Source organism: Thunnus thynnus, chromosome 8 (assembly GCF_963924715.1).
Source record: "Thunnus thynnus chromosome 8, fThuThy2.1, whole genome shotgun sequence".
Taxonomy (NCBI): domain Eukaryota; kingdom Metazoa; phylum Chordata; class Actinopteri; order Scombriformes; family Scombridae; genus Thunnus; species Thunnus thynnus.
The window spans coordinates 22,413,673-22,438,714 of record NC_089524.1 but is presented as its reverse complement, the minus strand read 5'-3'; the positions used below and the strand labels follow the sequence as shown (position 1 = coordinate 22,438,714).

Genomic DNA, 25,042 nt, shown 5'->3' with positions numbered 1-25,042 from the left:
GAAAATTAATCAGCAACCATTGTGATAATCAATTAATCATTTTTAAGTCATTTTTTCAATCAGAAACTGCAAACATTCATTGATTTCAGAGATTTGCTACTTTTCTTTGCTGTTCATTCTAGAAAACTAAACATTTTCATGTTGTAGACTGTTGGTTGTAGAAAACAAGCAATTTGAAACCGTCACCATGGTCACCCTTGGATATTGTGATGAGCATTTTTCACTATTTTCTGACATTTTATAGTCCAAAGGATTAATTATTCAAACGACAAGATAATGGACAGATTAATCGATAATGAAAATAATCGTCAGGACTGCAGCCCTACTTCAAATTTCTAATGTACCAAATTAATGAAATTTGGCCAAACTATCATTTAAAAACTCACTTTGTGTTGAGTTTGGTCTCTTGTAATGCAGACAGGTGCATTACTTCACCTCGACCACCTCCAACACCAACATAATAAAACCTTTATGAAATAAAACACGAATCTTAATAAAAAAAAATCAGAGGTGCCGTCACACCATAAATGCCACACTTTGAATGAATGCGACTATTTCTTAGGCTGTCGAATACTAACTAAACTTATTATGAAATGAGATGTGTCAAGACTTCTGTGGCTTACCACCTCCACAAAACCATTTCATGGGAAAAACCCATACATTTGCCATATTATAAGAAATCACAAATATATCAGTAGTGGAAAATATCCTTATTAGTATTCTGATAGAGGTTTCAACCATTTCCCAGCAGAGCTACTATCAGCTAACTGTGAAGCATAATAACCTCATGTTGGCCATCATTAGTCTCTTAGACATTTGATTAAAAACTGTTGAAGGGCCCATCGAATGAAAGGCATCCTCGCCGTAGCCTGAGTACCACAGTGCGGGATAATAGACGAGGAAAAGCGCTGGTTTGCATCTGAAAGAATAACATTGTGGTGATCGCACCAGCCATGTTGAGACATGAAACACAGGCTCATCTGCAGCCTGTTGTTGGTGAACAACAAGCAAACATTTCAATGTGTCTCATTCACACATGCAGACGCACACACACATCCGAAATGGCTTTGCCAATTATCCTGCGGCGTGCTCGCCAATTACACATAGATATGTTTTTTTTTTTTTTTTCAGCTCTGGTAATTTCAAATGAATATTAATGCTGGTATTCTTTTATTTTGCCGGTTTGTGGGCTGGTATGTTAGCAATTCAGATGGATTTGGAAGAGAAAACATAAACATGTTTGACCTTGTGTGGCTGCTGTGTTGGAGAAGCAACGATCTGTCAGCCATGTGCGACTGTCTGTTCGTGAATGTGAATGTGATGAGCGAGTGAGCGCGCGTACTAAACTTGAATATATCAATGCAATGAGGGGAAAAACAACAAGGATGCTGCACACACACATTTGTAGGTTCATCATTAGCAATTACAAGCAGATCATTTAACTTTGGAAGAATTGCAGCCATGACAAAAAAAAAAAATGAATCATTTTCTTCAAACCACAGTGGCTGCTAAAACCAAAAACCCCTCCTGTTAAACACATCTTAAGAATAGAACAGGGTCTTACATCAAAGGTTAGTCAAGGCACTTTGCAAATTGGTGGGTAGAAGAGTCAAACGTGTACAAATTTTACCACTATTACCCGAAAGCTAGAATCAATGACCCACCTGATGCTGTGACTGTATTCTCCCTCTGAGGCGTTTGAGTCTTTCATGTCTGTGCAGGAGGAAGTCACGATATTGCTAAAGCATTTCTTACTCACTTTTCCACCCTTTTGATCCTTCTCCTCACCCACCAATCACCTCAGACTCTGACCTGCTTTTACCTCACAACTGGAAACTGGCTGAACAGAGGAGTATTGCAAGGGAATAAAATGAGCACGACCGCTTGCTTTTGCTCTTTGAATCTGTCTCGCTCTTGAGAGCTGAGGTGTACAAACTCCAGCCTTTAATGGGCCTCAGAGGAGATATTTTATCCTTTATCCCAGTCTGTATTGGGTAGATCAATCCTTTGTGGTTTGGTTTGGGTATACCTGCATTAAGTTGTTGCCCAATATACATGTAGCTCTATAAGAACATCAGGCCAGATGTGAATCAGACTACAGAAGTGAAAGGAAATGGTATATATTTCGACTCAACTGGTTTTTATGGTCCTGGAGTAAAAACAGAGGCCTTCTGCCAAAGTATATGTATGTAACAATTTGACTGTCTTGACCAGCACGTCATAGCTATGTGTAATATGTCTCTCATTTGTCAGTCACAAGGCCAACAGAACAGTGGAGCTCCTGTGTCTACCTCCTCTCCCCCTGTTCCCTCCTTTACAACAGTGAGGAAAGAGGAACGAGCCCCCCCTCTCACATAACAGCAGGCGGTGACACAGACAATGGAGACATAGACTTTAAGCAACACCACAACCACTCAGGAGAGAAACCTTTACTGTCCCCCCCCCCCCCCCCCCCCGCCTGTGTGCGTTGGCACGGCCTCCCAAGCTTGTCAGACTGATGGAGTGCTTAAACTGGGACAAGAGGAGAGGTGCAGCATTTGCTGCCTGGCTAGAGTAAATATTATGGCGCGTTGGCCCAGGAGTGGTGCTGAAACTCTGCTCTGTCACAGAAAGAGAGAGAGAGGCAAAGACACGCTCGACACACTGCAGCACACAGCAGCGATTCTCCACCGCTGTGTCGTGAAGTTGCTTCAGGTATGCCGTTTACGCATTTACTGTAAGAGCAAACGTAGCGTTACATTTGTCAGGTTAGCCATCAGCGGGGAAGTATTCGCTGCTGTGTTACGGTTGAGCAATATGAAAATATATGCTGCGAGACAATATATATTTGTCAGCTGTCATCGATCTCGCCGTTCAGTTTATGCTGTGGTTGCTATCACTTTAATATCTCCGGGTCACTGGTAGGCCTTTGGCTGAATTCCATTTAGCTGCTTCAGTTTCAGGGTCCTGATGCTGTGCGCGCTGCCTCACTGTCACACTGTCATGGTTACCGGGACACTCGAGAGAGAGAGCTGAGCAATCATTTAATGTGATTAGTAACACCTGTGCTTTTCCTACCATGACAAGTCAAAATGTCTGGTGGTTTGATCCATAAACTGTCACTTACAGGGATCAATAAAGTGGCATTAAATTGAATTGTTTCCCAATTCGTTTTCTAGAAAATGTATGATATCTTGATATATTTGCTTGCTCTAACGTTTCACTCATTCCAAGGTAAGAATCTTAGATAATGTATAAAATATAAGCATAAAACCAATGAATACAATCACAAACATAAAACAATTATTATTTGAATTGAATGGTTTGGACACTTCATATTAGCGCTGAGCCATGTGGATAAAAGCTTCTATGGATGGTCAATGGAATTTCATAGGAAAATACTGATATACAGTCCTGCGCATATGTTTCAAGCACTAATGTGAAGATGCTTTTAAAAATAATGCCATGTATAGTCTTCATTTATCAGTTAACTTCATACAAAGTGGAGTAAATGGAAGAAACCGATATTGAATCAATATTTGATGTGACTACACCTCGCCTTTAAACAGTTCTTCTCGGTACACTTGTGCTGCACTTGGCAGTCAGTAGGTAGTTTGTTCCTGCATCTCGGAGAAGTTGACATAGTTCTTGTGTGGATTTAGGCGTCTCAGTTGTTTATGTCTCTTCATGTGATCCCAGACTGACTCCATGATGTTGAGATCAGGGCTCTGTGGGAGCTGTACGTCTGTTAGTGGACTCCTTGTTCTTGTCACTGGAGATGTTTGGGGGGTCGTTGTTATGCTGCAGAATAAATTTGGGACCGATTAGACGCCTTCCTGACGGTATTACATTATGAGTCAGACCCTAAACTACAAACTAGAGTGCCTGCACAATACTGTATATAGTGTGATTTAGTGAAATATCTATCTTGCTCCTGCTGTGATACGTATAATCATATTTCTACTCTAGGTTTGCTGTAATATTTTATAGCAGAGGCGGGCCACCTCACTTTAAAAGTGGACTAACATCATAAAAACTAGTTTTATGAAACCAAATATTGATCTCAAGGTGAAAAGAGCATAGGCGCTATTTCAAACAGCAAAGGCCATATATATTTATTGTGTGTGACTATTGTTTAGATCCTCATCCATTAACTAAATTGATCATGAGATGAGTTTCTTTGGGTAAACTCTATAATCAATCCTATTTAGCTTATAGAAGATTCTGTAGATTTGGTTAAACTCTGCCACTGTACCACTATCATTTGGCAATTTGCTGACCAGCTCTACTTCACTTCAATTTAATACAGAACAGCATTAGACCAGCAGAGCATTGCTCAGCACTAAGCAGCGCATCACGACGAAGTGTGAATCTCTGCGCTGTCACAGGTGGGTTCACTGAAAAGACCTGCCCTGCAGCTCTGAGTCTCCCTGCAGCTTTTGACCGCAGCTGAAGTCATCACTTCCCCTCCCTGGCTTTCAAATCTCTTTTCTTTCCAGGAAGCTGAATCACAGTCAGGCACTCCCGTTTACAGTAGCTTTACGATGGGAACTTAGAAACCCAGACAGGGAATCAAACCCATACAGAAAAAAATAACCTGTTCCTCGCCTTGTGAAACGTCCTTCTAGTATTCTTCTCCTCTCTTTCGCTTTTGCTCAGCCAGTTTTTCAGGCTTCTGTGGTCGCCTGCTCTGCCTCTGGCACAGCCCCGGTGTTTGAGAAACCTTAGCAGCGCCGACTGCACACACTGCTCGGCCTGTGTGCGCGGTGTGTGTTTATGCAAGCATGTACGCTCACATCTCCCTCCACGGTCCCCTTTTTTCGAGTTCCTCCTTTGACAAACTGACTTGTAAAGGAGGCTTATTCACACAACCGAGAGTAGGTCACGTCCCACCTCCAGGTATGCAGACACGGGGTAAGCCTGTGTGTTTGCCAAATCGTATACATATTAAGGGCTTTGTTATTTGCCATGTGTTAAGGATACCTTTTAGCCTTAGCGTGTATATAAATATATTATTGTGTTGACATATTTAAGATCGCTCGGAGGGTGAAACATCGACGTGAGGCTCTTTGCCAAATCTGGCTCAAGTTCAGCTAGAAATGACGCAAGAGCTGCGAGCTGACATCATAACATTATTTTTATCTCTAAATTAGACTACTACTTTGCTTTGGCAAGTATTCCCACAATGAATGATAAGCATCTGGAGTGAATCGCATGCATCCTGGAGTGTTTGTGTGCCAGTTAGTATTAAGCACCCTTATCCCCTTCAGACATTGGATGTTTATCAGATCAAGTTGGCTCAGCTTGTGTGTGTGTGTGTGAGTGTGTGTGTGTATGTGTGAAGCAGAAGGAGACGGATGGTGTGAGGATCTTAGCTGACTTGCCGGTATAAATTTGTCCCATTGACACACTCTTACAGCAGCAGTAGGCGAAGTCAGAGGAGCACAGTCCAGCTGTCCTGTGGGTTAAATCAACACTGAGCAACGCCCCGCTGTGGTCTCGCATGTGGCACAGAGCAGCTCGTCGGATAGAGCTCAGGCCTGGTGTGTTTTTTTTTTTTTTTGATTCCAGCTGCAGATGCCAAAGTGTACGCACTGATCTCATTTGTACGGTGAAACACATGCAAAAGCTTGTAAGAGGATGCAAAAGAGCGGCAGACACTGAGATATCCTGATCCTTTAGTTTTTGGGGGGTTTTTTTTGCTTGTAAACCCTTTAACGGGAAGCAGTATCTACACAGGGAGGATTGGACAAGAAACCAAGGCCAAGATTTGACAAAAATAAAAAAAAAATAAGCATGATTTTGTGCAGCAGAAGTTTGTTTTTTTTTCTTATTTCCTGCTCTCAAATGCCCTGTTGCCAAACGCAACAGTCAGTCTCTCGTCAGTCGACTCCACAGTCGAGCACCGCTCCAAAAAAAAAAAGACTACCAGCGATGGGTTTTTGTGTTTGTTCGACACAACTAATTCTTTAATTAATAATTAATGAACTAATCATAGTCACCAAACGAACCCCGTGTCTACTGCTTTATTACAGACCTCACTGTTATTTATTTATAAATGTATTTGGCTGCGTAATGGTTGGCCCTACTAGCTGTGGCTCATATGTGTAACCCATGTAATAGCAGCTTGGCTTACAGATTCATACAGCCTAGTATTATCCCTGCACACAACAATAGCTTTGGGACCGCTAGGACTATTTTTAGCCCGCTCCTTCTCACAATTTGATGTTTCAGTACACACAAATCAAAGCCCTTCACACAGATGCTGCCCAGACACTGGAGACCCTTTGAAATTTGAAATCCATCAAGGCTGCTCACATTTCTCAATACGGTTACTTTGGTGGTTTCAGACGGGGGGGGGGGGGGGGGGGGGAGTTTCTGCGCTTTGCTAATCTAATATTCACTTCAGCTCTGCACTAATAACCCAGAGTTAAGAGAGACTCAACTGTTCCTTCCCTTTTTATTTGTTCTCTCTCTCTCTCTCTCTCTCTTTCTTGCTGTCTTTGCTTTTTCTTTTCCTCTGTACAGTAGCTCTCTCTGGTTTTACTTTCCCCGCTCAGCCGTGTTCTCTGGCAGGTAACACGCGTCCCTGCGGCAGTGTTTCCAGGTACACACCTCATCCTGTTGGCTGCTGAATCCTCATTTAAACGACGCTGTCAGGAGGCGGATTATGCCGGATGAGATTATTTTTGAAACTTTGCCGCCAGTGTCTCTTTGCGACGACGTGTCTGAGGCCGCTTTGAGATCTCCCAGTTGTGTATGTCTCTGTGCATGTGTGTGTGTGTGAAGTGTGAGATGTGTGTGTGTGTGTGTTTGATCTCTTCCTCCCTCCCCCCCCTCTAGGTAAAGCCACCTCTCACCTGGAGGCCCTTTGAGAAATTCATGTGTAAGCTCTGCTCAGGCTCCAGAGATTACCGTCATTTTACCAGGAGAGCTGAGAAAGAGATTTATATACAAATTCCTTTATCCTGTACTGAACACACACACACACACACACATTCACACACTTCCAAAGCAGCATTAAAGGATAATTCATCCAAACCTGAGTCTTCTATAGTTCTGGTCACCGGTTCCGTCGGTATTAACATTGTACTCATCACAGCGCTGCCGCTTTTTCAAACAACGAGCAAATGGGAATTATGCAGTCGAGTGATAAGCTAACAGGTGACTTCAGATCCGTCGTCATGGTAACGTTACTGTAAGGCAGCGGCGTGTTTAAAGGGCAGCGAAGAGCCTCACGTTCATTCACAATTTCTCCGTCTATGGTGTTGAATCCAGACGGCTTCCACACATTACTTCTCAGATAGCGACGTGTCATGATTATCCTTTCAGCACGGCTCGTTATTTTTCCTCCAATTTTCGTTAGCAAAGAGAACAACAGCTGCCTAGTTTATTGATAGGGCAATAAATCAGTGAGAAAGAACAGTTTATTAAAGTCATAAATCGAATAATCGCTCTGGTTATTTATTATACGTCTATTATACAGCTTCTCAAATGTGAGAATTGGAAACTTCTTTGTCAGACATGTAAACTGTACATCTGTGGATTTTGGACTGTTGATCATATAAGGCATTTTTCACTATGTTCTCACATTTTATAACCAAAATAATGAATTGAAAAAATAATCTGCTGATGACAATAATCCATAGTTGCAGCCTTAATCAAGTATTACATCTTTGCACTTGTTCGAATAGTAGTTTCAATTTTGGATAAAAACCGACAGCGACAGGAGATCTTGGAGTGGTGATAGCCCTAAAACAAAGTCCGACAAGGAAAGGTGGGTCCGGGAACAAGCTGTAAGACAGTCAGTTAAAGTCGTAAACAAGCCAACAGTGTAGCAAGATTATCTAAACCACTTTAGAAAGAAATGAAACTGAAAGTTGTTTGTTATAATCCCTCATTGCAAACCTCCGGGTTTGTTTCAAACCCGTATGACGACCTGACTGCTCATGTTCCTTTTCCTTTCGTATGCGAGTACGTTCCCAAACCTCAGCAGTAACCTGGTGAGTGCCATCTTATTATTACCAATTAGGAGTGATGGCCAAAACTACAGCAATAAGCCAACAACATAGAGTACAGTCACAACCATCCATACAGTCAATCTTACTGTACCCAGACACACAGACACACACTATAAACTCCCTGCACCCTGTCCACCTGCCGCTTTGTGTTGCGTCCAGCTAGATGGAGGCTGGTCGGCCGCAGCCTAAACACAGGGGTAAACACTGTCCTCCTGTCAACTTCAAACGCTCCGAGGATCACTGACGGAGGGAGGAAGGGCGGTTGGGGCTCTTTTGAAGTTCTCTGCTCGTCTCTCTCTCTGGCCTCTTTCTATCCCACCTATTTTCCATCCTCTCCTTCACCCCTGCTCCCCCCCCTCCCTCCCCCCCACCTCACATCATCTCAGCCCACCTACTTCCCTCCCTTTCTTTGTCTTTTCTGTCTTCTACAGCTCTTCTACGCTCTCCAAAAAAGCCTCTCCACTCTTCTTCATCTGACACCTCCTCCTACTCTCATTTATGTTACCGGCACTGAAGATTACATTTCCGTGATGGGTAATCATTGCCTGCCTCTGTGTGTGTGTGTGTGTGTGTGTGTGTGTGTGTGCGTGTGTGTGTGTGTCCATTTTCATAACTGGCAGCAGTCAGACGGGCTCTGTCAATGACAGCATATGGCGTGTGTGAGTGACATGGAGACTATCTATAGTGTAATGTGTCTGACAGTGTGCGAGGCCTCCCCCCCTTGACAGTGCATGTGATTGACTGACAGTTAATGCTCACAGCTTGGCGTCAGCTGCCCTGCCGAGTGGGAGGGTCTCACTTCCCTCTTTTTCTGAATAATAACCAAGTGTTGAGTTTATTTTGCTCGGTTCTAACGTGAAGAGATAGCCAATCGGTTTAAGGATACTTCAACAGAGCAGATGTAGACGAGGTTTAAAGTAACGTTGAAACGATTCGTCGACTGAGAGGATCAACAATTTTATTCATGTCTTTCTTTCAGTAATCAATATTTTGTTTTGCGATTTTGTGTCCTTATGTTTTGACATTAAAAAACAATTCATTTATAAGCTAGAAACATAATCAATAGCTTAATATAATGAAATATATTAATCAAATGTCTGATACAATATAATGAAAATGAATCATAAATGACAGCCGTGTTTCAAACTAGGTCATCTTATCTATTCATCCACCGGGGCCACCCTGCAGCTCCTGCTCTCCACACGTAATGATAGTGATTATGTTTAAAAGAAACACTTGAGGGTGTAATCACCTGTAAAAAATTTTCATATAAATGCGCTCTTTGTTACTCTTTTTGTTACATTTATGGCTCTGGACACCTGGTGTGAGATACAGTCTGTGAAGTGGAAAGAAGTAATGAGTTTTATGTTTCCCGCCATACACAGCAGGGCCAAAATGTTGCTATATTTATATTTCTAGGAAAGGGCTGTATAACATTTAAGATCCCGCTCTGTTGTGTTTGTACATTTTGAACAGATACGTTGAACAGATCAGCAGTCCTCAGTGTCCTCTTTGAAGGAGAAGCGAATCTCAAAAGCTGCTGTGAGAAAACACCGTGCAAAGCATTTTCACGTCGATGGAACCGGTCTGTTTGACACTTACCATAACTAAACAAACAGCGCAGTGCTTCTGAGAAGTGATATCTGCACAGTATGCTGTAAAACCACAACAGCAGTGTTCATTTTGTTATGTTTGTTGTGTGTATATATATATATAAAAAGTCTTCTCTCTTTTCTTGCTCAGGTGAGAGTGCGATGAGGAGAGGCTTCAGAGTGTGAGGCCATGGGCTGCACCTCGGCCAAGCAGGTGTCGGCCGTGCCCAACGATGAGGAGGGACGCGGCAAGGCCTACAGCAATGGAGACCTCTTCACCGGTCAGTTTGCACACACACACACACACACACGGATGTCAATAAAAGCTTCACAGCTCCATTTCACTCAGTTAATTGCTCAGCGTAGACCCATTGCCCTGTCTGCCCTCACAATATATTCTCTTCATTATAGCTCATAGTCCTCTGGCAGAGTGTTAAGTTCTCCATTTCAGACAATAACTGTCAACACTGCAATTTTATTGGAGTCATCCGTGTTGACAGTACACGGAAGAGAGAGAGGAAGTATCCAGTTAAGGAGGCCGCAGTGTTAAATCTGTGCTCGCTCAGGTGTTGTTTGTCCTTTAAGTTCTTTATATTTTAGTCTTTGGGAAGTGGAGAGAGAGAGAAGCTGAGAGGAATGGAAAGAAAAGGTGAGACTAGAGAGAGAAAGTAGAGGAGGGAGACAAGAAAACAGTTGAGACAGTATTAAAATGTCTTAGATTAAACTAATAAATACCTATAAACTACAAGTGAGACTGGCGTGACAGTGGATTGTGCTGTAGGAAGCTGTTTTATCCTTTTTTTTTGTGGCGTTTCAGTCAGCACTGTCGGTCCTGCAGCAGAAACACCGTCACTCCTGCTAGCTAGAGCAGCTGGGAAGCTCATCCACTCGCAGCGGACGAGTCAAGATTTTAGCTAAAACTTAAACGAATGAATCCATTTTCACTGATTAATCCATCTATCCCTTTTCCGCCGCTTATCCAGGTCATGTTAATTTAATTAATTCTACCATCAGGAATTATTGTTACACACTGCTGGGACGCACTGAAAAAAAATGTGATAATAATATAATAATAAATAATTCAAGGCCAAATTGTCCCTACCGCTTTCCATCATACTTTCATAATGGCTGGTATGTTAGGTCGTAAAAAGTCTCACATTTAACTTGATGAACGCTGCAGACGCCCTGTTAATTGAGTCCAGTGGTTCCCAACCTGGGGGTCGGGACCCTCTAAGGGGTCACGAGATGAGTAACGAGATATAATTACTTGCTTTTGTCATTGTGAAACACTGGAAACTCTAAAAGCTACTCCAGTTATAATCTGTTGTGCTGTTTCTCTCTGTTTCTACACTGTTGCTTTCTTTTAAAAGGCACAATATTAAAAAAAAATCTATCCTACCTCTGTAGATGTTGCTTTACTTTAAAAGGTCACAAGACAATAAGCTTAAAAACTGCTGGATTAGTCAACTGACAGACACTTCAACATCAACACTTTTGATGTCTTATTAATTGTTTAAGTCCTTTATCAACACTCTCTGGTTGCAGCTCCTATGATCCCATGATGAATTTGCTGCTTTCTCTGTTTTACATCTTTTGTTTTGTTTGTTTTTACATTAGATCTTTGGTAGGAAATTGTTGATTTTTCACAGTTGTCTGACATTTTATGCGGCTGTAGCTCAGGTAGTACAGCAGCTCCTCCATTAAACGTAGGGTTGGTTGTTTGTTTCCCGGCTCCTCCTGTTTATATGTCAAAGCGTCCTTGACAATCCCCAGTTACTCCCTATGAAGTGGAGAAAAAAAAAAAAGTAAGTTGCTTTGGACAAAACCATCTGTCAAATGAATGTGATGTAATCTTATAGACTAAATAATTAATCAATGAACTGATAATCAATGAATCGTAATGAATGTGATCGTTAGCCGCGGCCCCGGCTTCAATTATAGCTGGCGGACGGTTGTGCAATGAGGGACTGAAATGAGAGTGAGAGCCAGAGAAATGATGAGAGCGCTGATGGGTGGTTGAGGGATTAACAGCGATTAAGAATTAGGAGCAACACTCTGGTATAACTGCACGCGGGGCGGATGGCGGTGGCAGATGACGATCCACAGGAGGTCCTCTCTCTCTCTCTCTCTCTCTCTCTCTCTCTCTCTGACCCTTTTCTCTCCCTCCCTCCTGTTCAAGCCTCTCTCTCTCTCTCTGACCTCGCTCTTGACTCGCTGCTCTTTCTCGTCCCTTCTATTCTCTCTCCGACACGTTCCCCCTTCGGCCCCCGTCTCTCCCCTCCCTCTGATCGCTCTGCTCTCACGTCTTGTTTCCCCTCCTCGTCTTTTAAGGAGCAACAGAACGAGGAAGGAGACGAGAGAGTGACGGGAGGAGTGGAGCGAGTTCCTTGAGAGAGAGAGAGAGAGAGAGAGAGAGAGAGAGAGAGAGAGAGGAAGAGAGAATGACGCTGTGTGTTGACACTGCTGCTCTTCTCTTTTTTTCTCTCTCTCTCTCTCTCTACTCAACTTCTCTGACTCGTTTAGATCGCCTCTTTCCTTCCCCCGCTCAAGGCCTCGTACTCCCTTACTCTTTCTCTCTGTCTCTCTATTTTGGGTCCCTGCCCCCCCCTCCACTCTCCACACCCCTCCCGTCCCCTCCTCCCTCTCTTCCTGCCTTCATCTCCCAGTGTTTCTTCTCTCCAGCTCTTTTCCTCTCATCTCTGGCACAACATTAGGTCAGAACCTTGTGTCCTTTCACCTCCTTCCTCCCTCTTCCTCCCATGCTATCCCTCTCTCTCTCTCTCTCACTCTCTCTCTCTGGCAGTTGGTTAAAGGGGAATCCAGTGTGGACCTAGACTACTGTTTGAGCGTGTCAGCCAGTGTGTGTATGTGTGTGTGTATGTGCAGAGGTGGAAGACAGAAGTGACCGCTGACCTGGATAGCATGGATTAGAGTTATCCCAGTCCTGATTTTTCTTATCTTCATCTACTCTTATCTTTGTTTCCTCTGCACTTCTAGCTCCTCTCTACTGTATTGCACCACATACTGTGCGTTCATTCTTTCCCACTTAAGTCAGCGCCCTTTCTAACCCCAGTCAAACTGGCTCACTGCATCCGGTGTACTTCTCATGATCGAGGCAGAAAAGATTCGGTCGGTTACGGCCTCTCAGCTCACGCACATACATAAATATACCCCCAGTAGACTGTGTATGTGTGTGTATGTGTGTGTCAGCATGCGTGCTTATGTATGTATTTGTGTATCAATGTATTCAGTCAGACAGTGAGCCCTTCTTGATCCGCCTCCAACAGATTGTCTGCCAGTCAGTCTGTCCTTGTGTGCATTTGTATGCGTGCCTGAGTGAGTGTGTGTGTGTGTGTGTGTGTGTGTGTGTGTGTGTTTGTCCCAGATATTCTGGCTGCCCGCTCTGCCAGACTCCGGCCACTAACCCTAAACCCCCCCACCCCCACCACCACCACCACCACCCTCCTCGCTCTCGCACACAATAACCGGAAAAGGCTGAGCTCCATTACACAAACACTGAAGGACGACGAGGGAAAATAGCAACACTCTCCACAACATCATGCTATTGATGTCTGCAATAATCACAGTCGGAGGAGATCGGGGTAGAGATAGCGTTACGTGGTAGCACATGAGTATATGCAAGCAGACACGGCACCCTAACATGTCTACACAACACGAGCGGCGTGCAGATTTCACTGTTTGTGTTAGCTGTTGTGTTGTTTTGAGGCGGCGGAGCAGCTGAGCGGTTTTTAAGGATCTGTCCTACCAACAGACTTGATCTGATGTTACCCTCTGACAAGTTGTGGTAGTGTGTGTGTGTGTGTGTGTGTGGAAACATGACACAGATGTAGAGACAATAACAGGAATGTTGTTTAAGTTTTTCTTTGGTTTATTAGTGATTCAAAGAAACGCCGTCACTTCAATCATACTGTCTTCATCACACAGCTGAACGGGCGCCCAGTTTTTTGGGAAATAGTATCACATACACAGTTGAATCAGCTTCAACGTGTCCCCAGTTTTCAGGGAATTCTCTCTCGTTCCTCGAGGAACTGGAAACATAAATGACACACCAGACTCACAACAAATACGGCTTCTGTTTACAGTATGCGGACAGGACAGCGCACAAAAATAGAGGCGCAGACTGGTGACCTGAAGGCTGGCGGTTCAGTTCTCTGCGACTGGAGGGATAAATGCGGACGCAGGAAGTGAAACGGCAACATTTGCCCCTCCCTTATTACCACTGCTGAGGTGGTAGAAGGCTCTCGGTGGTTCAAAAAGATCAGACTGTGGTCGCGCTGGGCAGCTTCCAGGTGTGACTGCGGAAACATGGTGTCCCTGGAAAATAGCTTTCATGCTCAGTGAATTTAAATAGATTCAGAAACAGCTTGTTTAATGTGATTTTGAAAAGAAATATATAAATATGCATGCATCATTTAAATGTAAATAACAACACAGCATGCATGCACATAGACCTACATATGCATACTTGACTTGAACTGGTGCGTGATGCTCTAAGTCATGCCTCATGTATCTGTGTCTGTGTACTGGCCTAATAGGAGATGTTTTCCCTCTTTACATACACAGGTGAAACACTTAATCCGACTGTCCTCATTATTTTTGTTTTGCGAGTTTGGTTCGTGATTTACGCGGCACTGAGGAGCGAGAGACCTCTCTGAAATGTGTCAGTGCGGTGAAGTTCATCGAAAAGATCACCACCACGTCCGTGTGACAACCGGGGCTTATCGAATGCATCTGAGGTCAACACATAAAAATCAATAGGTAGTGCAGCCGATCCATGCTAACATCATCAATCCACGGCCTTGTCGCCATCACAGAGCAGAGGTCAGTCTTCATAGTAGAGAAGGGTTTGTCTCTGTCTTAGATATTTCTAAGAAACTTTTCCAGGATCTGTCACACATCACAAGATAATTCACTGATTTCTGCCACGTCAAGCTAATGAGATGACTCTTGCTGCTCGTAATTGGAGGCTGATGTTTTTTTATATGTCATGTATCATTTTAAATATAGCGGGCCTACAGTAACAGAAAAGGTCTGATCGTCGGTGAGTCTGGTTTTTCTTTCAGTTGATTGTGGTGGTTGCTTTTCAGCGGGTGATGAGAAACTCGCAGAGGTCAGCAGCAATTTTAATAGTTACATTCCAGTGATGGCTCGAAATTTGCATCACAGCAACAGACTGAAAAAAATGAAAACAATTCAAAATGTCTTTTCAGGTCAGTCGGTTTTCATCATTACAGCTCAGTCAGCAACAGGCAGGAGATTTATTTATACGTTTCTTTCTTAACTGGTTGTTATTAGTTGTGGTTAGTCATTGGGTGTGTGTGTGTGTGTGTGTGTTGGAGGGAGACTTTGTGTTCAGGTGTAAATGTCATGGCTAGGCTGGTGATGGCCTGGAGCCAGACTGGCCGAGAGGGAGGACAAACAGCAGGAAGGACAGAGTGACATAGCCACGGGACACACACACACACACACACACACACACACACAAAAAGGCTATTTAAATGACTCACACTCATATGTACACTGCAGTTGCATAAACTGATAAACGTGCTGATTCAAAGACACAGCGTTATCTGAAATAGAAACGTGTGCACACACACACACACACACACAGACTTGTAGTCACTGTCATTACTTTAAGGTCAGCGCAGCGCTGCGGCCTCTAATCAGAGATGAGAAAGATGTCCACATCACAAAAATCACGGCTTCTCAAAATAGTTCTTCCCTTTCATCTTTCTCTCTCTCTCAGACAGTCGCCCTCCCTCTCTCTCTCAAAGCGAGCCCGGCGTCGGCGTGACGAAACACCCTTGTCATTTCTCATGACAATGACACACACACACGTACACACACATGCACACACCATGACCAGTTTTGGATCCTATCTAAATTGAAGCAAAGTCCATGATGTGATGAGTCTTGATTGGTGTAAGCTGGGTCACTTTGATCTATCTATACCCGTCACATTAAGCTCAGTCAGACTGAAGCTCACTCAAATTATACAATGACATTTTTCCCAGTTGCTGCTTTAAAATGTCCATTCAGATTTCTTTTACGCAGCCCACAGCAGCAGCAGCAGCAGCAGCAGCTAATGTTACCCCCTCCTATTCATCTGCACCCACCTCATGGTACAGATCACATAGCTTGAAATTTATGTGGATTGCCCATGTAATATGCAGGGGCAGCGGAAATGGCTCTTAATTTTGCTTCCTGCTCCGGCACTGTGTGTGCTGCATGTTTATAGAGCAGATCTTACCTCGATGAGCCTGTGTAGTGTTATAAAACCGTGTGTGTGTGTGTGTGTGTGTGTGTGTGTGTGTGTGTGTGGGTCGGCATGTTCAGACAGGAGCTGCTTTGCTCCGACTCGTTTACATTCCTGAGACAAACAGCAGAAAAGTAGTCAGCATTTGTTTCTCTCGTCTCTCCTTCTGTTTCTCTTAATCTCTGCCAGCTCTCTCTCTCTCTCTCTCTCTCTCTCTCTCTCTCTCTCTCTCTCTCTCTCTTAATCTCTGCCAGCTCTCTCTCTCTCTCTCTCTCTCTCTCTCTCTCTCTCTCTCTCTCTCTCTCTCTCTCTCTCTCTCTCTCTCTCTCTCGTCCAAGTCATTTCAAATCGGCAGCGTTCGTCTGACAAGTGAAGCCCATGTTTGGCTCTACGGTGACGCACGTGTGAGATGTAGAAAACGCAGGTGATCACAAACACACACACACACACACACCACACACACACAGGTGATCCAGGTGCTAGGTGGATTGTGAGCCCCAGAGGGAGGAGTGAACCCTTCAGCTGGGTACAGACAGACAGGCTGCTGATAAGAGCGAGGGCAAAATACAAAGTGTGCAGCAGATAAGGCCGAGGTGGGCGTATGTGTGTGTGTGTGTGTGTGTGTGTGTGTGTGTGTGTGTGTGTGTGTGTGTGTGTGTGTGTGTGTGTGTGTGTGTGTATCGCTTCACGGGTGCTTTATCAGTCAAATGTCCGACAACCAGGTAGTCAGCAGAAATGCGGGTGTGATTGTATTGTTCTGTTCAAGGTTAGGTGGGGTTCAGTCTTACATAAAAGCTGCTGCATGTTGAGCTTTTAGACATCATATCATTTTACATCACCGCTAGTTTTATTGTGATACCTTGGTAGAAGTTCCTGGACGGGTTCTTCTTCCGGCTTTGGAATTAGTGTTGAAAGAATGAGGTTGTGTCTAAAATGACTCCTTATCTTCTATATATATCATATCTATATATTCTGATGCACTATATTTACTTTCCCCCGTTTTTATTTGAGTGTTTGAACTATATTTGCACTATATATTCACATTTGATAGATGTGAAATGATGATGATGCAATAATGATGGTGCAAAATGGTGACGATTTATCAGAAATGTACATTTTTGCTCACTATAGAGTGAACTAATGTTTGTGTATTATGTAAGGAATAGTAAATGATGTTGTGATTTCTAACACAGTGTTAATAGATTCATTGATTAGGAGATGGAAAACTTATAAGTTATGAATATGTGCTGCTTTTTTATGATTTTATATGATTATAAGTTGAGTATCTTTTAGTTTTGGACTTTTGGTCGGTCAAAACAAGCAATTTCAAAACGTCACCTTGGAATCTGGAAAATTGCGAACAGCGTTTTCTACTGTTTTATTCACTAAATGATTAATTGGTTATTTGTAGAAATAATGGACTGTAACAATGAAATCACAAAAAGAATCATTAGTCGCAAAGCTAAATGCAACACAGCTAACATCCCGCACATTTCAACCCGGAGGGCAAACGCAGTGTTGAGGAGACGTCGGTAGAGCATGTTGTGTTTATACTGTATCATAAAATGAATGTTGTAATGATTTATTAACATTAAATTATAGACCTGCAACTAATGATTATTTTCATTATCGATCAAACTGGTTATTCTCCTTATTATTTAGTAAAAATAGTGAAAAATTTGCATTCACAATGTCTCAGAGGACACATTGCTTGAAAATTGACCCAAACGATTATCTCAAAATATCAAATCAGAAAATATTTTGTTTTTTGAAATCAAAATAGTTGCCGATTTAATTTTCAGATGATCAGTTAATCATTGCAGCTCAGTTGAATTATAATACAAGTGTTTCTATGTGAATGGGATGATGTGATCTCAAATCTATTAGAGCCATCAACAGAAAATTAATCACCAACTGTTTTGACAATGGATCTCATCATTTTTTTTTTAAAGAAAAAACATCCAAACACTCTGATTCCAGCGTCTCAAACGTGAATAATTTCTGGTTTATTTAGTCTTCTACGATAATAAACTGAATATCTTTTGGATATTTGACTGAAGACATTCGAGGACATCACTTTGGGAAACACTGATCTGCATTTTTCACCATTTGAGGACATTTTATACACCAAACAACTAATCGATGAATCAAGAAAATAATCGACAGATCAATCGATAATGAAAATAATGGTTAGTTGCAGCCCTAAAATCTACAGTATATGCAATAAAAAGTCACAATTAAATTAATTGTGATATATCTCGAAAGTAATGCATGATATTTAATGTCTTGTACCGGCTCGCTTCTGATTTGTTTGTTCTAATTATTTTGAGTAAGACCAGTTAGAGACTCTGCACTTCTGTGGATTGATTAGTTGAACCATTTCTAATATGACATCGGTCATTGTAGCTATTCTTAGTTGAATTATATGAGAATCAGACATATTTACTGTATTTATAATTGCATAATAATTAAACTTGGACTAATGAAAAATTCATGATTTCAGCAATTCGATAACTTAAGTCTATTGCAGAACCTTTTATTTCTATCTTTAGCAGTGACTGAGGTCGCTCAGCGCGGGGTGTGGTGGCGGTGGCGGTGGTGCCATGCAGTCTTGTTGAAGTGTCACCACTCTCGCTGCCATTGAGCTTGTCTTAACTGTCTTAACTGTCTAAGCTGTCCATGTAGACTAGAAGCTGTTCAACTGATCTTTAATCCCCTCCGGCTTGCTCCCTCTTATCTGTTCCCTCTTTTCCTTTGTCCCATCGTGTCTCCTCTCTCACTCCACGTACACGCGACATGTGTATATTCTCCTCTCGCTCTCGCTGTCTCTCTGTTTTCCAGTTGTTGCAGCTAAAACGTACCGGAGATGACTTTGTGTCCTCCCACTTAGACCTCAGCTGTCATGTCCACTTCATAAAACACTGAGTCAGGTCTTAGTTATCAGATTACCTTGGAGCCTTTGCAATGTGAATCAATGGAACAGTCATTGGTATGTTAAATATGATGCAGTGAAATGACATGCTTCAATTATCCTGACCTTTCAGATTATATTGACCAAGATGAATGAAGGGAATCTGGTCAGTGTTTCTTCTCTGAGAGACGCCTGATAAATGCGTGTTGTTTCTTTTCCCTCCTGCCTCTCCCTCCCTCCTTTTAATCATGTCGCTGTCTCTCTAAACCTCGCTCTCTCTCTCTCTCTCTCCTCAGATGAATACAAGATGAAGGGAGTGGAGGAGGTGAAGTACATGAGAGGGGATGAAAACCGGGTGAATGCGCGCAACCAGGAGAACCTGGTGAGACACACACACACACACACACACACACATAAACAAACACACACACTAACCCATCCACTGACAGCTCATCATCTGCACACAGACCTTTTCTTGACAGTTCATCAGCTCAAGCGAACAGGCTCGTGTGTATGTGTATGTGTGTGTGTGTGTGTGTGTGTGTGTGTGTGTGTGTGTGTGTCCAAAGGCAGCTCTGTCAGCCTTCCCATTCTGCACATACACACTCGTTGTCTCTAACGCATGTGCAGAAACGCACACACAGTGGTGCCTCACACGCAGGTAGAAACAACATGCTGGCGTGTGTGGAATGTGGAGGCCGATGGCTCGCTCAGTTTGACTCTGTCCTGCAAAAACCTCCTTACTGTTCGACACATCGGTGAAGTCAAATAACCTCGACTGTCCGATCCCTCTTGCAAAAAAAATGTAAATAATTAAAAGATTCAGGCACATTTACACTCAAAAATATACCGATTCGCATCCTTATCAACACACTAAATGCCTGAGCCTGTTTGCTTGTTCAGTAAATCAGGTCAGCCTGCCTGGCGTCCTGGCAAGCAGTGAAACAATAACTAGTGTAACTATAAATCCTGATTAAAAAACAGAAGCAATGTCCCACAGCTACTGATTTATATTACTGTAGCTCAAAACCCAGCCACCATATCACAGTAACCCAGAGGGGGAAGCACCTCTTATCCTCAGAAACTCACTGTGTAGCAGCAGCAGCAGCAGCAGTAGCAGAGATTTTTATGAAGACGTCAGATAAAATGTTGCTCAGATGACTTATGCTCAGATGAAAGCTTCACGCAGAAAGGTGTCAGCAGATTTGTTGGTACATCAGTTGTAAATAAGATGATAACGAAACGGTCGAGGCGTGAGGTGACTTTTCATCGCCACATGAGCGTTCTCCTGATATCTCCTGAGTAAAACAAACGCACGCACTTCCTTTTTTTCAAATGTTGTCACACTTACTTACTGTTTGAAAATGTAGGTTATTTGAGGACCCGAACCACATTTTTACACAACCAAGCAACCTACAGTCTCTACATGTGGTCAGACCAGTATTTGTCTCTTCACACTTGTCATTACTGTAGATATTTCCTCTCAGAGAGGAATTCTCACCCACACACACACACACACACACAGTGAGTGTTGATGGTTGGGTGTAAAAGGTGCAGGTTGCAGTATTTTAGTAGTCGTACAGTATGCATATTCACAATCACTCAAAAAAAAAAAAACAACAACTGTGTGAGGCCATCAAGCATCATCAGTTTTATTAGACCTAGATACAGTTAAATCTGCGCCCCATGTCTGTCTGCGTGGATGTCATGTGGTGCCAGATGGGTGAGGAAGGCAATTTGATAATGCAGGTTTCGGTGCTGAGGCTGTTTGCTGATATGAGATGTTTGTTTTTTACCTGTTTTATTGGCTGATAACGAGAGCTAACGATGCCTGCATGTTTGTGTGTCTTTCAGGAGAAAAGTAATGTGCAGTACAGGGGCAAACAGCAGAAAGAGGTCGCTGGGGCAAACATTAAGTCCAAGTAAGTGCTTTAGCGGCAGTCTTTGTACTGTAAATGTTGATAGATAAAGAAAAAATATGATCTGTATATATATCGTGGTCAGCTGCACACTTTCACAATACTGTTAAGTAATTTGGCTGAACTAACCCTTTAATAAACAAGTTACTTCATAATAACCATTAAGATACAACTTAAAATCAGTATGTTAATATTATGATGAGTAAAGTCAGTGATGTTTTGTGTCTGGCCAACCTCATACTCTGTGTGTGTGTGTGTTTGTTTACATATCCATACTGGTTGCCGGTTGCTGCAGACTATTTAGTTTTTGGATGAGAGACTGGGTTAATACTTTTTATAAAATAATTATTTAGATTCCTTCACAGCCTCCGAACCCAGAGAGTTCTCAGACTGCAGTGAGGATTGTGTGCGTGCTTATGTGTGCATTTGTGCTGTGTGTGGGGGGGGTGTAATGGAAAATTCTCATGATGTATTTGTTGCCTCCCTTCTCCTCCTCGTCTCCAACATCCAACTTCCTCTCACCCCCTCCTTCTCGCTTTTCCATTTTTTCTGTTCTCTCTCTCTCTCTCTCTTTCTCCCTCTCTCGCTCCCTTTTTTTTTTTTTCTAGTATTCACACGTCAGAGAGCCAGCAGGAATTTTTCAGGATGCTGGATGAGAAGATTGAGAAGGTGAGAGGGGGGGGTGGGGGTGTCATTGTGTGTTTGCATGGTCTTCAGGGTTTTGGGGGCTGGTCAGGGAAATGGGTCTCAGAGCGTTTAAAGAAACAGCTGGGTCTTAACATTTAAAGAGACAGGCTGTATAATGGCAACAACAACAACAACAGCAGCAGCATCCATTAGTCTGCACTGTCATTCTGCTTCCAAGCTCAACACTCGGCTCCACATGTGTGAGGGGGAGGAACATGTAATAGCTGCACTGATGATGAGTACTTACTACTCTTTGTCTGACACTCCACTGGTTGTTTCTGACTATATATTAAGCTGCAGAGTGAAATAACAATGAGTAATGGTTGGGTTCAGCTTCGGGAGCTGCTTTCTGATCTGTTTAACTTGTTAACTCTGTGGTTCAGCAGTGATGGGAGAAGTGGTTATTGAAGTACACATAGTCGTCAGTTACAAAGAAAGGTCTTGCATTCAAAATTGTACTTAAATAAATATACATATTATCAGTAAAATATACTTAAATGGCCTCTAATCAATATTTATATATTAAAAATGGATGTATTTATTTAATATAATGTGAAACTGGTCACTCATGTTGACGAATGCACAGAAAATGATCAACACATTCTGCAGTTCTCAGCTATACGGAGCTTTTAAGCATCGCAGTATCAAACAGCAGCTGAGAAGACAAATATTTTTCTTGGTGGAGAACAAAACTGGAGCTTAAAGGAGACTGAATGTTGTTGATGATATAAATGTTCCGTGTCTGCCAGAGGTGTACATAAGCAACTCTGTTAACATGTTTGTTTATATGATAATGTGTTGTGTTTACAGCTTGTTTCAACAAGTGGCCAAAATGAATGATGCCAGATGACTGTGTAAGCAGCAGTTTAATGTTGCAGTTGATTGAGTTGGAACTAATTTTAACTGTTTAACAAACTGTGGAGCAGATAAATCTCATCTCTTTTGATTGATCTCTTGTATTTTTTAAATGTTAATTTGCAGTTGGGCTCGAACTAACAATTATTTCTGACACTTTCTTTCCTGAATAATCCATTAATTGTTTGGTCTATATAATATCAGTAGTGAAATAGTGAAAAACCACATTTCCTAAAGCCCAATGTAGCATCTTCCAAATCGCTTGGTTTGGGCAACTAACAGTCCAAAATCTGAATATATTCAGTTTACTATCACAATTATGAAGGATTGACTGATTGATTCATCGATTCAGCTCTAATTTGCAAAATAACCAGTAACTAAAGCCGTCGGGAAAAATGCAGTGAGAAATTAAAATGTATAATTAATAAGAGGAAAACATTGTGGTTGCTATGTATAGCATACATACAGCAGTTTAGTACCTCATAATAGTATACGGGCATCGTTCTTGTCTAAGTGCACTTTTCCACCACTCATTTTCATTGTACTACTGAGGCAGCCTGTGTTTTAAAGCCGTATTTGAAGAGAGACGGAGTTAGACGAGCTGTTAGATGAGCTCTGGAGAGGAAGTGGAGCAGTTAAGTCAGATACTCATCTTGATGGAAGACAAAACAACATAACAGCCCACCTGCCGACACTTTACTGCATCATCCAGTATTTTCTATGTGAGCACCTGCAAATAGAGGAGGTTTTGTTTAAATGTGACTGGAGTAACAGGCGTGTGGGGGGGGGGGGTTTGCTGCATGCAGATAGTTCAGAGAGCGTCATTTTAAGCAGGTTATTAGTGTCTATACTTAACTGGAACAAATAAAGAGAGGATGCACTTTTGCAGGTTATCACAAATCTCTCTTATCTGTGTCTTCTTTGCAGGGACGAGACTACTGTTCGGAGGAGGAGGAGGAAGATGGGACATAGCACAGAGGCCCCCAGAATTCATCCCCGCAGAGAGCCTCATAAAGTGTGTGTGTGTGTGTGTGCGTGTGTGCATATGTATGTGCTTATGTGTGAATGAGAGACAGACAGAGTTGAATCAATGTTTTACCAATGGGGCGTTGATGTGACGGGACACTGTATGTGTTGGTATGAACATGTGTGTGATTTTTTTGAACTTATGGCAAAGATAGTATTTTAAAAAAGTGAGTGAAAGGTATAAATGAGAGAAAGCGAGGGAGAGAGAATGGGATAAAAAAAAAAAAACACTTTCTTCAGAGACTATAGCCCTCCTCTGTTAGCGCCTCAGCCCTTCAGGCCCTCCGAGCGGACAGATGGAGGTGGCGGAGCGTTGAAGGGACAGACAGATGAAAGGAGGGAGAGATGGAGGAGAACGTGACGACAGATGGGCACACATCGTTATGAACGGAGGGAAGGACTTGCCACAGTCTGGTCAGACAGAGTAATTTCCTCGAGCAGGACGGCAGCTCCTCATCCCTCCATATCTGTCCGTCTGTCCCTCTGTTGTCCAACCCCTGAATAACTAACTCCCGTAAATTGGAAAAAGCTCCCCAATATGGAGGCCCAGTGAGGACACACGTTTTCCTGGTGGGTGTGTGCGGAGGACTGAAAGACAAACGAGTGGACAAGAAAGGAAGGAGGAAAGGATGGTGAAGGCAGAGGTGTTACGTAACGCCAACAGGATCCGCACTGAACTTTTTCGGCCTGCCTACCTACAGCCAGGCCGGCCTGGGCCACAAGGGACTGAGAGAATGGGCAGAGGGTGGGTGAGGGAAGGTGGAGAAGAAAGAGGGGAAATTTTGTGATATTTTAATAAGAGAGAGTAGGGAGCGAGCTGGTGATTTAGAAACTCTAAACTCCTCCTGCCTTCTGAAGTCAAGGACCTTGTTTTTTAGTTTTTATTCTGTTCCGCAGCCACTCGTTCACTTATTTTTATTTTTTTTTTCCCTTTTTCCGATGTTCCTTCTTCAGTTTGTTTTAATCTTGGCTTCCTTCGTAGTGTATCATCATCATCATCATCATCATCAGTGTCATTATCATCATCCTCATCACCACAGCAGGCAGACTGAAGCTGCGTAATTCAGAGCATCTGTGTCTCGACCCAATCCGTCCTCCGTCATATACCATACCGTCACAGCAGATCCTAGCGGACGCACACACACACACATATATATGGAGGAATTTATTGTACATTTGGTAACACACTCTAATTCCAACACACCTCCGCTTGTACATATAAACCACACAAACAAACACTCATCATCGTATCCCCCTTTTCATTTCACCAGCAGACTTTTCATTTGCATCAATCAGAGGTATTGTGTCCAGCTGTATTTCTGTTTTGTTTCAGTGTTCATACACATAAACACACATCCATACACACTCAGGCACTGAAGCAGCAAAACTGGGCACAGCTCAAGGGGAGGATGCGTGGTTGCTGTGGAGACACAGACCTGATCACATTTTTTTTTTTTGTTTGACATCTTTACTGGATACTTCCTGTTGTATTATTTGGAATACTTTTTTTCTATTAAAAATAAAAACGCAGAAGCTCTTAACGTGCGTGGCATCTTAACATGTGTTTGTGTGTGTGTGTGTGTGTGTAGCGCACACGTGCGTGTGTGTGTTTCTTTGTCGGCTGAGTAATCGAGCGCTGTCATGCTGGCAGCGGACTGAGGAGTGTGAAGTCAGTCTATTTTCCTGTGGTCATGCTGCCTGAGGCCATGTAGTCAGAGCTGATACACTCAAGAATAGCAAGACTGTGTCATGCCACCTGCTGGCACAACGTCAGC

General features: G+C 42.7%; 1 protein-coding gene across 4 annotated transcripts in view; it reads left to right on the top strand.

Annotated features, from left to right (window-relative positions):
* zgc:92140 (uncharacterized protein LOC447854 homolog) overlaps positions 1–24,808 on the top strand; it is a 28,456-nt gene extending 3,648 nt beyond the window's left edge. The window contains exons 2-7 of one of the 4 annotated variants that reach the window (XM_067597222.1): positions 9,744–9,873; positions 19,077–19,162; positions 20,635–20,702; positions 21,308–21,368; positions 22,197–22,240; positions 23,169–24,808. In XM_067597222.1, the coding sequence (XP_067453323.1) occupies positions 9,783–9,873; positions 19,077–19,162; positions 20,635–20,702; positions 21,308–21,368; positions 22,197–22,226 (336 nt within the window). In that variant the 5' untranslated portion in view covers positions 9,744–9,782 and the 3' untranslated portion in view covers positions 22,227–22,240; positions 23,169–24,808. Of the gene's footprint in view, positions 1–9,476; positions 9,586–9,743; positions 9,874–19,076; positions 19,163–20,634; positions 20,703–21,307; positions 21,369–22,196; positions 22,241–23,168 lie in introns of all 4 variants that reach the window. The other 3 variants (XM_067597221.1, XM_067597220.1, XM_067597219.1) reach the window with 3 other exon arrangements.
* Positions 24,809–25,042: the final 234 nt, after the last annotated feature.